The following is a 17,730-nucleotide window of genomic DNA, read 5'->3' as shown; positions in this document are numbered from 1 at the left end:
TCTCTCTCTGTACTTCAAGAACAGTTTCTGATCTCAAATCTCTGTTTTCAGCATTATTCATTCACTTATTACCCACCAGTCTACCGTTGTTTGCAGCCTTGTTGGCCACTCTTTTTTTTTTTTTTACTTAAATGACCTCAAAAAAGAGAGTCTAATTTTTGTTGTTCAGTACTGAAGAAATTTGAACTTTTTAAAATTATGTAAAATTGCACAACATGTTTAAGGTTATCTGCTATAAAAAGCATGCAGGCCAGGAAAATCTCCTTTTTCTGTGTTTTATCCTCAGTTACTCTGACACAAAGGCATCTGCTTTGATGCTCACACCTCTGATGAAGTTTCACATGTATCAGTACTGAAAAATGATCAGAATTATAATATTTCTGACTATCTGAGGCAAAATTGAATCGAATCGAATCTGGACCTTGTGAATCTGAATCAAATGGATTTTAGAAATGAGTGATGATACCCAGTCCTAGTGAATAGCCTAGGCCCGACAGAAGTGGATGTAGCTGTGGGTAATAAGAAAAGATGAAAAGAACTATTAATAATTTTTTTGTTAAGTTAAGGCCTGATCCATCTGAAATTCATAGCCAGTGCTCTGACACGGAGCCATCAACCTGTTTGCTGCAGCAGGCAGCAGCAAACAGGTTGTCAGAGGAGGCCGAGATGATGATTAAGTTTAACATTGTCTACAATATTCCCAAAGAGTGCCAAAGGACTTTAAGCACAAGCACTTTTTCAGTAACTTATCTTTGTTGTAGAAATGTGCTCCAAACAAAGAACTTTGTGTTGACAAGATTGTTAGTTAATCATTTACAAATTAATAGTGTCTGTAGACACCAATTTCACCCCCAAAAAAGTGCACATGTAAAACTGCGGTTTTAAGCGATGCGGTTGAAAAATTTGGGTGCGCCCAAGAAAAAAAGTTAGGCACACCAGTGCAACCGTCGCAAAAAGTTAGTCTAGAGCCCTGCCTACTGCAGCATAACTAAGGGAGGATTCAGGGTCACCTGATCCAGCCCTAATTATATGCTTTTGCAAAAAGGAAAGTTTGAAGCCAAATCTTAAAAGTAGAGATAGTGTCTGTTTCCTGAATCCAAACTGGAAGCTGGTTCTGAAAACTGAACCCTCTCCCCCCCATTCTACTTTCAAATACTCTAGGAAGCCAGCAACAAGAGCCTAAAAAAGCTCAATTGTAACCAAGTATGGAAGCACCGAGACACTGTGGGTGTCAGACTGGGCAGAAATAAGACTCCATCATGTTACACAAAGTATTTCCAAACATCTGTAATTGTTAACTATGATTGAAAATTTCCATGTCTTGCCAGGGCCTGCTGAGAGTTTGAAGAACAATTTGTTAAATGTACAGCTGTTGCGTAAAGGTGCTATAAATGCTGTGATGCTCAAGATTATGATTTACAGGATATTAGCTGATAAAAGTGAGCTTAAGATTCTGTATAATCAGTGTTCGTATAGTGTGCCTTGCTGTTTTGCAGTCTTAAAGATTAAAGTCCTAAGGATTAATTTTTACTACTCTGCAGTTCAGTTGTCATAAGTGATGGATGGAAGGAATTTTTCTGCAGTCACAGAAATATTAAACAGGGAGGAAGAAAGGAGTTTCACTGGATCACAACAGTAAAATATGGGAAAATAAGATGCATTTCATTTAAATGTGGGGCAGATTTATTTAGTGAGGCAATTTTTGTGATGTCACAATTACAGTGTGATTCACTAATGATTTATTTACAAAGATGCAGCCAGTTCAGTAATAACCAGCATTCTCCCAAGAGAAGGACTCAAAACTCATGAGAAAGGAGCGTGAGGGAGAGCACTGTAGGCCTGCTAACCAAAATAATCCAGTGTAAATGTAGGCTTCTCTCTGAAAAAAGTGAGGCAGTTCAGATCACTGAGGAGGCTGAAGGAAAATCAATATGCTTCTGATATAAGAAATAACTCTTCAGATAGAAATTGACAAGCACTGTGAAAGTGCAAAATCCAGAGTTCTGAGGACTGAGACTCAGGTGGAGCTCAGGAGAGCTGCATTAATACAAACTGTTCCACCATATCAAATTGGGCCCAATTAAACCTGTTTTGTGCTGCCTGCTTTAACCTTACTATAACGGACATAGTCTATGTATTTATGTCTGTTCCTGTGATGGCTGCAGTTATAGCCACACATATTGAGTAATATCTACCAAACACCACAGTGCTACAATAGAGACTTATACATAACACTACACTTATATTTTGCTTTCTTTAAAAATAGGCTTTACTTTACAGAGTGATAAAGGTGGTTTTGGTTTAGAATCGATTTATACAATCACACAATACTGTATTCTATAAATAAGTGTGCACACTTTAATTTACACTGTTACACTTAATGTAATCTTCCTCTGTTTTCTGTTACCTTAGTGGCAGCTGCTCCAGTTCCTTGGCTGATGAACTGAGAGTCTATATAAAGACCAACAAATTAGGTCATACCACAACTCTGTATCGTGGAGGGGAGGGGGGTAATGATATTTGCTATGTTACTTTCAGTTAGGTTTTTGTGTGTTTTACCCCTTTTTGTGTCTTTGTGGGCTCTTTTTGAATTATTTTCAAAACACTCAAATCGCTACAAATTATATATTTAAAGTAGCTTATCTCAAAACAAATGGTAACATGTAAATGTTGACATTATGTGTACACTGTTTTATTGTAAATACATTTTGCTAAACAATGTTTAGTGCAGTGGTACTAATATGTGTTGTCATTGAAATCTGTAAATAAATTCATAAAACATTAATGCTAATAGTGCTTGTAACTGATTTTGTCTTATACAATGAATATGTAGCGTCTATATAGAAGAACAATTAATATTTTTTAAATATGTAATTATAAATGTTTTTAATAATAACACAGCAAACTAAATTAAAGTGCATATGTGATCCAACACCTGTGGGACAGGTTTATGCTAGTTCTTATGCTGACAGTCGGCTTAAATTCTTCTTAGAATAGAATAGAATAGAATGCCTTTATTGTCACTATACAGTTGTACAATGAGATACAGAGCATCTCCTACTCAGTGTAAACATGCTGGGGTGGGGGGGGGGGGGGTGGGGGGGGTACAGTTCTGAGGTACAGTTCTACTTCTTATTATTATAAATTATTAAAACTGAAAATGATTATTCTGTAGAAAAAGGTCCCCATCAGTGCTATATGGGTGCTGCTGTTAATGAGCTCAGAAAAACAGGCATACATCTTATTTTTTTTAATAAAAGTATATTAAAATCAATGTTTTTAAAAAAAATAAGGCTTAAGCAGCTTGTGAGATGGTTAACTTTCAATATCTACCAGAGGGCGTAAAAATATTATTGAAAAAAGAAGGCAGGGTGTTGGGAAAGCAGCTAGTTAAACTTATCATGCAATTGCTAATGCTAACTCTGTTTCCACACAAAGTGTGGCTCATAACTGATCTCAGAGCAGAACTAGTGGCAGCTTGTCTTAGATGCTAATCCCCCATAAGTCCTGTCACAGATCTGAGATTTATCCTCATTGCGCATGTACAAACAACTAGAAAAAGCTGCTGGCCAAGGGTCCAGCCATTAGAGGACATGGACATGCCTGTGAAATCGAGACAAACTCCAGTTCCCAATGAGATCCAAAGCAAGTGTTCTTCCAGTTACAATCACTGGCTGCAGCCACAAAATGGCACTGATGTAAAGGATAAATGAATATAGGTGAAATATCCCAATGGCACAAGGCTTTGTGAGATGGAAGGACAGAGAGAGACTTTGGTGTATTTGAAGACATGATAAGGCAAATGTTGTTTGCCTTGCTTGACCTGACAGAGACCCTGTAGGTCAAGCAATGCTAACCCAAATGACATCCAACATAACATCCAATGAACCCAAAAATTTCAAAACTGACCCTCAGCTTTTGTTTTGTTACTACTTCAGTTCAATTGTGTGTTTTGATTGTATTAATCGGGCTGCTGAGGTCTTCAGCCCATCAGTAGGTTAGTCAATTCCAAGACTTCCAATCCGTTTGATCGACTCCTTTGTATCCTCCCACACTTCCAGAATCCAGCGTTGGGATTGGATGTTGGCTGCCTGTCAGGAAGAAAGAGATGCTATGCTGAGGCCGAAAACTCAGACAGAACCAGGACACGGACGATGTTGGAATATCTTAACTGGGGGATTTTAAAGTGCGTTGGGAACTCGGAGCGATTTGAAAGTAGCCGAGCTTGAGCGGAGCAGCGACACCGGGTCCCCGTGTTCCCGCTGCGGACCGTCGCGGCTGTTCGCCTCTTGCCTGCTGCTCTCACAAACGCGAAGCCGGCGCTGTTTTAATGAGACTGGAACTGCCGTGTTTTCGACGCAGCACAGACCGGTGTGAGATTAAGTCTTTATTTAGCCCGAAGCAAACGGAAAGGCTCAGATGTCGTTGCTGGTAGCCGGGGCTAACAGCCGAGGCTGCTGGGCCACATAAATATCCCGAGAAAATCCCAACCTGATGGAGCGAGTGAGCGACGGAGCACGGGCTTATTTTGCGCCAGAAGGACCGTTATGACTGAGCTGCAGGCTCAGTTTTCTTTTTGAAAAGCGCCACGGGGTTCAGTGCTGGGTATTGATTTGATCGAGGGCTCATAAAAGCAGCATTTGGAGGTTCTCTGCATCAGGTGAGTGTGACATTATTCACCAATGACTATCACGGTCACGCTAACAACCCTCGTATTTATGCCACGATCTGTTTCGCTTGTTATAACCTTTAAAGTCCTTGTGCTTACATTTCTATAAGGCCCTTTTCCATACGGTCATTAAGCATGTGTACAGCGCAGCGGATTTACTGTGTGCCGTCCTCCCATACAAAAACTGGGGCATTTTCCTCTAAGTCAGTCTTAAATATTGGAAGGAGATGGTAAACGGTTCAAGTTCAGTCCCCTCTCCTAAAAAGTGTTTTTAATCTTACTGAGAGCTGCGAAAACAACGCCAACAACCTTTACTTTGCCATGTTTTCAGATATGCTAATTCTTGCTTCCCAGTCCTCGGGTGATGGCACTGAGCACACGGACAGCCGTACGTCAGCTGCCTAGCTCAGCGGCAACAGTTGCACGCATGAATACGGTCATGGTGGGGAAAAGCTCGTTGAATGGTAGCATGGGCTTGGTAGTCCATGGGCAGGTGCTGACTGACCATCTACCTGCACGTTTTGTCAGATGTGGGCAGTGTCAGAAATGTGCAGCGCAACCAGTTACCGTGAAGAAGATCCAAGTTCTAACCAATGACCTAACAGCTCCCCCAAATGAAGCCAAAAAGTCTCTATCGCCCCCTGGTGTCTGGCTACAGTATAGGTCACAAACCCCGCCTCCTCCATTTTAGAAGGTGGGACTGGGGTAAAACAAAAACAAAAATTCTCTTCAGATATTTTTTTCCAAGGATGTGCTTTCGGCCATTATTAGTAGTTCGCGTCATGCTGATTCGCGTTCAAGGGGTCTCCCTTCTCATAACTCTGATTCTAATTACAACTATAATACTGTTCAATTGGGTCATCGTAACAGCTCTGAAAAACAGCTGCAATCACGGAGAAACTTGCCTATCTCTGTTCGAGAATGGCAGACGAATCCATGGATGCTGAGAGGAGGGCAAGCGTTTACTTTACAAAACCATGACTGACTGTGTCATACTGACAGCATGAGATGATCTGCAGTAATCAACAGAAGGACCTGAGGTCCTGCTGCACTTTTTTGGTAAGTTAAATGTGTGTTTGTAAGCTAATCAGTAAAGTCCTTAGCTAGCTAGCTAAGCTTACAGTTGGCTTTTGGGTAAAGCTGTGCTCATTAGCTAATCCGTGCACATGAATGAATTTACCTTGACTAAAGAAATCACTGTTACCGTATGCTACCCGTACATACGGGTGTGTGAGGACAAGGAAGGATCAGTTTTATTTCAGATTTCAGAGATAAACTTCACATCTGACAGTTTGTAATGATTCTTTTCTCATTGTGATTACAGGAGCTGCCCTCAAATTCAGACCTCAGCACCACCCAGTAACATCATCCTGTATGTTCACTCTTAATGCAAAATACACTTAATTTAATATTGGAGTAAATTTGCAATAACTCCAGATGTAACTAATGGAATAAAGTACAAAGTCTAAAGTACCATGTTATGTACTGTTAGTGAATGCTGCAGCTGTTTAACTGAGAAAATTAAAGACAAAACGTCAGGTCATCAATATACAATGAGCATAAACAGTAAGTTTGGTGTTTTAAGAACGCTGCTGATCTCAGATCTGCACAGCTTTTGCTTTTAACAATGAATGTATTCAGCTACATGAAGAGGACATTAAATAAAACCTGGTGAAAGGTCATAAGTTGTCACTTGTATGTTGAACTAAAAACTTTAACCTGGAATTCTACCCAACTGTGTTTTGCCAATAGCAAATCAGTATCATTCATACCAGAGTACCCAGAGGGGATAATGTATATTTTTAATGTATAACTTTCTACAGGAGTGAATATATCATTGTTATGTAAAAGTCCAGAGCCTCTAAGCTTGGCTGAGGATGTGAGTATGTCTAATATCACACAATGCAAAGTTCGCTGTCCCACTGTTCATGAAATGCTGGGTTTGTCCATCTTCTGGGGCGGGCCTACAGTGGAGAAAGAAAAGTTTTCCTCTGAGTGTGATGCTGGTGAAGATTATGAGTCCTCCCTCTTTTTAATTATAGCGACATGATTGTGCAACATGTAGAGAGCTGCTGTTTTAGAAACCATGACAGCTGTCCATGGCAGCCACTGCCTCTACTTTATACATTACATTTTTAATTTTTGTTTAATCTTTCATGTTTTGTTTTTTTTGTTTTGTTTGTTGTTGTTTTTTCCCCCTGTTTTTTCTCCCACTCCTGCTAAACTCTGGCCGTTTCTCAATACTCAAGTATGCAAGTCCGTACTCACGTCCTCACTAGTCCGTACTTTGTAAGTTCATCGTCATTCCACAATTGGAATTGTAGTATACTTGATGACATCTCAGCTCCAGGGTTTTAACTGCCATCCCCTCTTAATTTAACTGTGATTAATATTTGCAATTGAAAAGACACATGATGTAGTAGATTTCTTTATGAAAAAACAAATAATTTAAATAAGTATTTTAAGCATTTTGGCCAAATTTGCTTTTACTTTTATCTGTTTCATAATGTCTAAGCTTAATACAGTTGAGCACAATCACTTCATGACAAAAACTCAAGTTTAATCTCTCTTAATAAGCTATGCTGCTTATTGAATAAAAACAAACAGATGAGATGTTAGAATGCTTTTATTTCTATTTTAGTAGACACTCAAGACCTACAATAGTCTGCTGGGGTTTGGAAGAGAATTGAACAAATATTTAAAACATAATTTGATCATTTCTGGAACAGTCTTCAGGATCTCCTTGTATTAACATCCTGTTTCTGTTTCCTGTTTCCTTCTGAATTAAAATATTTTTAATGTTAGTGTTTGATGTTTAGTAAAGACGCTGGGTTCATGATTCCCTATAAACTTTTACTGTGCGTAACTGTGGAGACATTACATGCAAGCAGCTCAACTCCGGGGGTGGGAACCTGGTCCTGTGCTAGCCATTTTTAATTGCGCGCATGGACTTCAAATATGTATGGGAAACCCCCACTATTCAGCACCACTAGTCAGATGTTCTACAATCCCATTCTTTAGCTTATGTCTGACTAACAACAACATCTTCAGCATAATGCATTAACAATAGATTGTAATCCATAACATTATAGCTTGAAAATTAGCCATTCACTTGAAACCTGGAACTGTTTCACTGGTAAGAACATGGTCAACATTTCACTTTGTCAACATCAATTTACATGTAATTTCTATGAATATCAATAGCAGAAATAAATATTTAAAGAAATAATGTACACTTTTAAAAACAATTTTAAACAGTCCATCTCCTACGCCTTAGTGTTGGGGTTTGGCTTGCAAACTCTCCCAGATCGTGCAATGTAAGCCTTTTTTGTACAATATCTGGAAGTTGTACATTAATGTACTACACAAATGAGTATGTCTCTGATGAGGTTGTTGGCGAAACCTGCAACTGCCTGCCTTATTTTTCAAGTCCACATAAGACTTGTTTCATCACGGTCATTGGTTTCTGGTGTTAAACTTATGCCTTTCTATAGTTATGTTTGAGGACTACACAGTTTGTGGAATTTACATTTGAGACATTGCACGTCTTTTCTTGATTCTGCTCTGGTCACTGGTCTGTGTTCTCCACGTGTAAAGGAAGGCACGCTCCCTCTCGATGGCTTCAGAGCGGGCCAAGTTTAGAAGGATGAACGCTGTAGTTCAGGCATCCTTATCTGAATGAGCAGCTGCAATGAATGAATCGTATTTTTGCTTGAACACATGCCGCTTCTTTGCAGTGTTTCCTTTAAACATCAATGTTTCTGGTCTACGGAATCCTTCCAACATGGTCATTAATGTTTACTAGCCTTTGATACGATAGCTGAACAACGTTAGCTGGTTGCTTGCTCGCTACAATAATAATAATAATAATAAACTTTATTTATAAAGCACACTTAAAAACCAAGGGTATGCCAAGGTGCTTAACAAGTAACATAGAGAATAGAAGGAAGACAAAAGAAATAGGACCAAAGCAAGTACTAGGTATGCAAGCAGGTAGCTGTCACTGATACATAGGAAAGCAAAAGGTACAGAACAAACAAGAAATTAAATGAGCATAAAACTGCATAATATAAAATCATAAAAGAAATATTAACTTAGAGGGAAAGGCAAGATTGAATAAGTGGGTTTTTAGTCGTGATTTAAACAGTGCAATGGAATCAGATACGCGGATATCGAGAGGAAGGGTATTCCACAGTACCGGGGCAGCCAGAGCAAACGCACGGTCACCCGGGACTTCAGCCGAGATCTAGGTTGCACCAGAAGTAGTTGAGTAGCAAATCTAAGTGTTCTAGCAGGAGTATGTGGCTTGAGAAGTTCATTAAGATAACTTGGCCCTAATTTATTAATAGTTTTGAATGTACGGAGTAATATTTTAAATTGAATACGGTACTTTATGGGCAGCCAATGCAAGCTAGCTAGAACAGGAGTAATAGGGCAAAATTTCCTGGTACCAGTCAAGAGGCCGGCTGCTGTATTTTGGACTGTTTGCAGTCTAAGAAGAAGAGAAGAGGGAAAACCGTAGTACAAGGAGTTACAATAATCCAACCTGGAGGTCACAAAAGCGTGAATAGGCTTCTCCAGGTCCTCGTGTGGAACATAATGCCTAGCCTTAGAGATAAGGCGCAGTTGGTGGAAGCTAGATCTCACTACAGCAGACACTTGCTTATCGAGTTCGAGCGAGCTATGCAGCAGTACACCCAAGTTACTGACATAGTCACAGGAAGAGCTACCAAAGGAACCCAGGGCAGCACAGAGTTGGGCACGAGGGATTTTATGTCATCAAGGTGCTGAGAAAACTTTTGCCTTAGCATTTTGTTGGCAGCTCTTTAGCACAGCGGTCCCCAACCCCCGGGCCTCGGACCGGTACCGGTCCGTGAGTCGTTTGGTACCGGGCCGCGAGAGTAGAGGCTCAGGTGTGAAATGTATGGTTTTCAGGGTTTTTATTGGTTTTCAGAGTTATTTTGTTATCGTTTTGATCGTTAACTCGGTTTTCCTGGGTCTTTTCACGCGTGTTATGAATAAATCTTCTTTTTTTCGGCACCGGTACTAGTTTTATTTTAATATATTTATCCGCAACACCTTAAAGGCCGGTCCGTGAAAATATTGTCGGGCATAAACCGGTCCGTGGCGCAAAAAAGGTTGGGGACCGCTGCTTTAGCACACGACCAGACCACAACTTCTGACACCATGTTTGATGTTTAGTAAAGACGCTGGGTTCATGATTCCTTATCAGCTTTTACAGTGTATAACAGTGGAGACATTACATGCAAGAAGCTTCTTGACTCTGGGGGTGGGAACCTGGTCCTGTATTAGCCTGCATGCATGCGCAGTGCACTATTCGCTTCAAACAGGTATGGGAAACCCTCATTATTCAACAACACTAGTCAGATGTTCTACAGTTAGATTTAGTTCAGTCAGCTGTTTAAATAAGAACAGCATTTTTTTACATCAGGGATATGATGGGTGAAATATTCTATTTAAAATATGCTGACAGCTCTCAAAGTAAGACTTTAAAATTTAATAAGCTTCATAACTGAACTGTTCTAACTTTATTTACTGCCAAACTGATTTATTCAGGAACAAATAAAACACTGAAATAAATAAGATTTACCATATTAAATTAAATTACCTAAGTGACTTATGTCATGTTTAACCTGAGTAGCGAAAGACCACGGGGGTTTCAAAACGATGTGCCGGGAATCAAGTGTTCTCGCCAGCTCTACTGAGCCTTGACCTCTGCGGTCAGCTGTCAAGCTGGTGGTGTAACAGACATCTCCAAAACTGTTGGAGCACTTTTGCAAATGTGTGATGTCTTGATAGCAGATATTTGAAGTTTACACAGCTACATTCTTGCCGTAAAATATCTTAAAAGTTTATTTTGTTACACAGAGAGTAATATTTGAAACTTCTTAGCCACTCTCCTCCACCATTGCTGCGTTTGCGTTTTGGATGAAATGCATTCTGGGATATTTGGCTGCACCAGGTCCACACGTCACCACCGATGCATGCTCGATAGAATGGGAGGAGCGAGAACACATCCGGGAATTTTGAGCATACTTGGCTTGATGTGTACTTTAAATTGGGACAGTACTTGGTCTGCAACTGATGACATATAACAAGTGCATGAGAACACAAGTACACACAAATACGCATTTTGAGAAACGCCTTCGGTCTCCCTTCCATGTTCCAGGCCACTTGTCAACTAATTGGCATTACACCAATGCACAGTGTCATTTACACTGGGCAATGCGAAGTTGGGATTTTGGAGGGCTGCACAGGTGCAAAACATCTCTCCATAAGCAAATACTTCCACAAACAAACACAACTGTGGTAGCATATATTTGACATGACTGTAGGCATATAAATTGATTATTAAAGGAATATGTCAAATGTGAGTAAATGAGAAAAAAATACAGTATAAATAATCACTTTGAAGGCAGTGTCACCACATATTAAATAATCTTAATAATGGTCAATATTTTAACTTTGTAACTCTGTTATTAACTAAACTTTTAAATTATTTGTTGTTTTCTTATATCTTAATTCAAAGGTAAAAAGGTGTGTATAAATGCATGAACAACCACTGGCTATGATTCGGATCATTTTCTGTGCATAAGATCAGGAGGATGTTTCAGTTTCATTAAGTACTTCTGCACAACATCCTGTCAGTAAATTCACCTTTGAGGATTGGGTATTCAGATGTTAACAGTAAATGAGTCAAAAACCTTAAGCTAATCAGGCAACAATCGATATCGCCTTTTGTCCCAGAATGCATAATGTTTCAAGATTATGCCTGTTTGTCTTTATAAATAAGCATGGAGGCTGCCTCTTAAAGGGAAGTATGTTGGATCAGCAAACAAGCCTCTTCTGGTCACTGCTTCATTGATTTTCTCATTCTGGGCTGCCAGCACTAAACAAAAACATTCACTGAATAAGCAAGAAATTCTTTTCTTCTTGCATCGTGATATGTGCTTATACTTTTCATATTAACAGTGGACTTTGGAGACAACGCATTATGTCCATGTCCAGGCTCACACAGTATATGAGGGTTTACAGCATATTATATTTTGACATGTTCATCTTCTTAAAGTCAGATTTCAAATGTTAGTTTCAGTTCTGACTCTTAATGTCGATATGCTAGGTTTCTACTTCATATCACTACACCCCTTTGGTAATCAAAATAATATTTATCCCCATTAATGGAAATAAAGTTTAAAATCACACAGCTTTACAGAGGAAACAGGCGCAGTTACTTCAAGCTAAAACACTATCTGGAAAAAACGTTTTGATGCATGCTCAATCACCCAGGAAAGTAAATCCCAAAAGGTTGATTCTGTTCATTTTATTATACTCATGGCCATTGATCAATGATCAGTGGTCTTTGATCAGTGGTTGTTGATCAATAGTCATGACACTTTACATATTAATGATCAAGAAACTGACCTCACAGCCCATTGTTCATTAACTGGGTTAGTTCCAGTCGCTGTGCAAAGGTACTGTTTATAAGGTTGGGGAAACCCACAGTCAGCTGAGACTGAAGAAGTCACTTAGGTAAGTGGCGAACCATTTTTCCACTGAAAATGCTATGTACAGTTGAATAGATTCAACCTTTTGGGCTTTGACAGGAAGAGGTCTGGCACACCCAAAGCCACAACTAAATCAGAGGACAAGTTTCTGAGAGTTAACAGCTTGTGTGATAGGTGGCTCACAAAACAACAGCTTTAAGCACAACTTAATAGTGGTCGTAGTAAGAAAATCTCAGTTTCAACTGTGAAGAGAAGACCTCGAGCTGCAGGTTTGACAGGACGAGTTGCAGCAAGAAAGCCGTTGCTAAGACGTCAGAATAAGGCAAAGTGGCTTGCCTGGACCATGAAACAACACCAATGGACTACTGAAGACTGGAAGAAGGTATTATGGAGTGATGAATCAAGTTTTGAAATTTCTGGTTCATCACGCATAATCTTCGTACGCCTTCGAGCAGGTAAAAGGATGGTTCTACAGTGTGTGACATCAACTGTCAAACATGGAGGAGGAAGTGTGATGGTCTGGGGCTGTTTGCTGGATCCCGGGATGACTTTTTCAATAATAGTGTAAAGGCTTTTTCTATTTTTCTTTTTTTTCTGTTTTCTCAAAACAAAGTACAAAAAGTATACAGTTAAAATAGACAGTGGACAATGCTGAGTCATGTGATAACTCCACCCTTAAAAAAGAGTAGGTTTTACATGTCACAGTTTCTCATACATGCTTGAAACTCCCCATCAAGGCTTATTCCCAATTACATTTCAAGAGCAAGATCTATTTTGGGGACTGTGCATGTGTGATCTTATTAGTTGTTTTTAATTTTGCTGGATAGTGTTGGAGAAAGTTTCTCTAAAACCATCTTTTAGGAAATAGTCAACAAATTGAGAAAGTGATAAATTGGTGGATCTCTACTATAAACCATAATGACAAGAAATAGATGTAATTTATTGTAGCAGTAATGCAAACTGGTCTTCACACATAATTAAAGAATTTAAGAGCCAATCAATCAAAACTTGGTTTCCCAAGCATTGACCTTATCTATGTCATGTCTATCTGTCAGTGCTGCATATAATCAATTAGCCACAACAAGAAAAAACAAAAGAGGTTAATGACATTAATTGGTTCTTTGCAATACTCTGCTAGGAAAATTCGACCCAGAGAGGTCTTATTGTACAAGACACTGAATCCATGGATCTGCTAAGTGCTAAACACACAGGACACTATACAGTACTTTTGGACTTGAGGATCTCATAGGTGCTTAGACAGCACAAGGTTTCAGTGTTGTGGCTGATTAGTGTATGTCTCTTCCTGTAAATCTACAATGGGGGAAGTAAGTTATATGATCCAGTGCTGAATGTGGTTCAGTGCTGACTGTTTCCACAGTCTCTGTTTCCACCTCTGTGCTTCATTGTGGCGATGGAGTTCTTTGGGTCATATTAAGCATTTCTCTTCCTCTAAATACAGTGTTGATGTTCATGCCAACAGAGCTCAGCTTTAGTTTGATGTGACCACAGCACGTTCTCCCGAGCCTTCTCTTAATCATTCTAATGTTCACTGGAAAACTTAAATTTGGCCTGTTTATTTCTTGATCCAAGGTGACCTTGTGGTTCCTACAAGATGTTCCAAAAGATTGTAACATGTTATCAAAGATGTTCTTGGTGACTGTGGACCCAGCTGGTTTCAGATCATTACCAAGCGTCTTTTGTGTAGTTTTGAGCTGATCCACCACATTTCTCAAGATTATTCTCACCCCATGAACAAGATGTTGCATGGAGCTCCAGACCAGCGGCGATTGATGGTTATTTCGTATGTCTTCCATTGTACCAACAGTTGTCATATTTTCAGAGCTTCTTGCTGATGGTCTTCTAGCCCATTCCAGCCTCGTACAGCTCTACAGTCTTGCTTTGACAGCTCTTTAGTCTTGCCCATGGTTGTGGAGAGGAGGGAATGGAAGAAACTGATTGTGTGAGCAGGTGTGTTTTATACCCATATACAAGTTGCAATCAAGAGTAGCTGAAATAGATTAATTGATTATAATTTGTGTGCCACATGGAGACAGCCAACCTTTGGAGCCACAGTTTTCTTGTAGGGGATCTGTAGGGGATTTCACTCCACTATATGCAAACCAATAGTTTTTTCTGGATTTTTAGTTGATGTTCTCCCTCTCGCTGTCAAAATGAAACCACCATAAAAATGAGACACTGTTCGTTTCTTAGTAAGTGAAGGAAAATACAGAGGTATGCTATTTTCCTTCTCCAGTGTTGTGTTCCTGCTTTTTCAAAACAATGCTTTTCTTCCTGCCTGTCTTCCCCCCCCCCAACATAATATCCTTATAGATTATTAAAGTGTTCTGACTCTGAGTCTGATCCCTGCATAGCTGGATTTGTTCACTCTGTCCTCTGACATCTGACTTGGATGTGGTAATAAATTTCTTCAGTGTAGCATTTGTAATGTAAATTACAGGATCTAGTGGAGTTATTATCACACAAGTGTCAAATGCTAAGGACCTAATAAAATGATTCATAGCCTGCCTGTCAGAATTTTGTGGAGACACTTGGTTAAGTCTCTCCAGCCACTCCACTTTACTCTGCTCTCTTTACATTGCCCAGGCCATATGTTTAAAAAAAAGGACAAAAAAAACAGATTTGGTGATACTTTTCATTTTAAACTCTGCCTGCTTTACATCGTTTTACCGGGTGACACCACGATACTATATTGCTTCCCCAACTACAAATGTAGTTATAATGGAAAAAGGATTTCAAATAATATTATATAATTGTACTTCTAACCTCTGTGCTCTACATCAAACTAAAATATGTCAAATTACCATCCATCCATCTTCTTCCGTTTATCTGGGCCGGGTCTTAGGGCCAGCAGCCTAAGCAGAGAAACCTAGTGTCCCTCTTCCCAGCCACCTTCTCCAGCTTCTCCGGGGGTACACCAAGGCGTTCCCAGGCCAGCCGAGAGATATAACCCCTCCTACGTGTCCTGGGTCTGCCCCGGGGCCTCCTCCCAGTGGGACATGCCTGGAATACCTCACCCTGGAGCCGCCCTGGAGGCACCCTTATCAGATGCCCGAACCCCCTCAACGATCTCCTTTCGATGTGGAGGAGCAGCACCTCTACTCAGAGCCCCTCATGGATGGCTAAACTTCTGACCCTATCTCTAAGGGAAAGACCAGCCACCCTTCGGAGGAAGACCATTTCTGCCGCTTGTATCCACAGTCTCGTTCCGTCGTTCACTACCGACAGCTTGTAACAATAGGTGAGGGTAGGGAAGAGGATCGACCGGTAAATTGAGCGCTTCGCTTTTACACTCAGCTCTCTCCTCTTCACCACGATGGACCGGTACAGCATATGCCTTACTGCAGCCGCAGGACCACACCGTCTATCAATATCCTGCTCCCTTCTCCTGTCACTTGTGAAAAAGACTCTGAGATACTTAAACTCCTCCACTTGGGGCAGGAACTTGTCCCTGACCCAGAGCTTGCACTCCGCCCTCTTCCGGCTGAGGACAATGGCCTCAGATTTGGAGGTGCTGATTCTCATTCCCATCACTTCAAACTCTTCCCCGAATAGTTCCAGTGCGAGCTGGTGGCCATCACCTGATGAAGCCAAGTCCTGGTGCCACGTGCACTTATGGACACTTATGTTTGAACACGATGTTCGTTATGGACAGACTGTGGTAAATTGCTTTAGGTCATAAAGCCACATAGTGTGTGACTGCCTGATGTGTTATGTGATATTTAATAACATGAAAGTTGTCAGACTTTATTTCTGAAGGTGTGATTTAAGTTTTAGATGAACAGTTTGACTGAATAATTTTGTCTGATGTTTTTTATTTTAACTTGTTTTGTGTTTGTTTTTGTTGTTGTTGTTTTTTTTTGTCAAAAAGTCTTTCAAAAAATATTCAGCTAAACAGCTAAATGTTTGGATCTGACATTTGCAATTGTATAAAATAAATGGATGCAGTTTTCACTTTATTATGTAGTGCTATAAATTGAATTGAACCAAACTGAATTGAAAGTAGAAATGTTAGCCACTTGCACAACCTGTGCAAGGCAATGATACATTTCATTGCCAACTATTGTCATGATTGACTTCTACTCTCAGGCAATCATATACTGCAGGCTTGGTCAGAACCATTTGTTTGCTTGGGAACAGGTTGGGTATTCTAACCCAGATTTTAACCTGTTCCTCATCCTACACAATATAGCTTTGGTGCTGTAAGTAAACATCGCAGCATGTAAGGAGGAAAGTGACAGGCCACCACCCATTCTTCGCTCATTTAAAATTTAGTATGCAGATATCACATCTCCACCAAGTGGCATTTGTGTATCATACACACTTGGATGAAATTCTAAAGGAGCAGATTGCATGGCTTTTAGGGTGTCCTATCTTCTCCAAGAGTCCATGTTATCTAGAAATCCCTTAGTTGTCGGGTATGTCACCTTCTTCTGAAGCTGAATGAGTAAACCTGCTTAAACATCATCAGCGTCAGGAATGAAAAATAATCATTATAATAGTCAATCTATGTAGACTGTGAAATGTGTGCTTCTTCTCTAACCTCTTTTTTTTTGTCCTGGTCTCTCCTCTCCCTCAGTGCTATGACTCAGCCTGGACAGCAGCTCCTACCCACATAGAGGTCACTTTACCTCTCTTTCTATCTGCTTTGGTCCAGAGGATGCTGGGAATGTGTCGCGGGCGCCGGAAGTTCCTGGTGGCCTCCCTCGCCCTGCTCTTCATCCCAGCACTTACGTGGCTTTACCTGTCAGTCGGGAGCTTTCAAGGTAAGGACAATAAGTATTGGCACAGTTGTTTGCAACTTTTATGGCTTTAAATGATTTAGGTTTCTGTGGGGTTTTTTGACCGTTTTGAAACAGTCTAACAATAATGAAAACACTAATAGAAATGAATACATAAACACATAAAACAAGAACAAGAAGAGCCTATAGAGTTCTTCTTGGAAAAGCAAACTGTGTTTGGTACATTATCACATTCAGATCATAATTCTAATTGCAAAAGCTACCAGACAGGACAGGATTTAAAAAAAACAATTCTAAAATCAAGTGATGCAAGACTGGGAAACTTTCTCCTGTTCTAACTGTTTTAAAATTAAAAAAATTCATGATAAAAGTTTTTTTTTAACATTTTATTTTTGACTTTATTCTTTTCTAAATTTAACACATCGTTAAGTTTTTAAATATTACAGATAAATATTACCTATTTTGAAATATAGGGTTGAGCTGATTAAATGTTAACAAAATGCTGGACTGGTTCTCGTATAGTCCTTTTCTAATCTGAGCACTTAAATTGCTTTTATACGACTTGCCTCATTCGCCCATTTATACAAGCAGTGTTTCTATATTTTTTCTATCGAACAGTCACACACATTTAATGCATCAGAGGGCAACTCTAGGTTAGTGTCTTGCCCAAGGATATTTGGCATGAAGACTGGAGCAGCCAGGGATCAAACCACCAACCTGCTCTACCCCCTGAGCTACAGCTATCCATAGTAAAAATAAAAGTTTAGGTTGCTGG

At 39.9% G+C, this 17,730-nt stretch overlaps 1 protein-coding gene across 3 annotated transcripts in view; it reads left to right on the top strand.

Annotated features, from left to right (window-relative positions):
* Nucleotides 1–4,062: 4,062 nt before the first annotated feature.
* Nucleotides 4,063–17,730, top strand: part of large1 (LARGE xylosyl- and glucuronyltransferase 1) — a 49,166-nt gene continuing 35,498 nt past the window's right edge. Inside the window, exons 1-2 of one of the 3 annotated variants that reach the window (XM_084952290.1) lie at nt 4,063–4,660; nt 16,871–16,979. In XM_084952290.1, coding sequence (XP_084808416.1) covers nt 16,874–16,979 — 106 coding nt within the window. In that variant the 5' untranslated portion in view covers nt 4,063–4,660; nt 16,871–16,873. Of the gene's footprint in view, nt 4,661–16,792; nt 16,980–17,730 lie in introns of all 3 variants that reach the window. The other 2 variants (XM_084952289.1, XM_084952291.1) reach the window with 2 other exon arrangements.

The sequence above is a fragment of the Perissodus microlepis genome, chromosome 15, assembly GCF_051167445.1.
Source record: "Perissodus microlepis isolate ML-2025 ecotype Zambia chromosome 15, ASM5116744v1, whole genome shotgun sequence".
NCBI classification, from domain to species: domain Eukaryota; kingdom Metazoa; phylum Chordata; class Actinopteri; order Cichliformes; family Cichlidae; genus Perissodus; species Perissodus microlepis.
The sequence above is the reverse complement of the archived record's forward strand: the minus strand, read 5'-3'. Positions and strand labels throughout refer to the sequence as shown.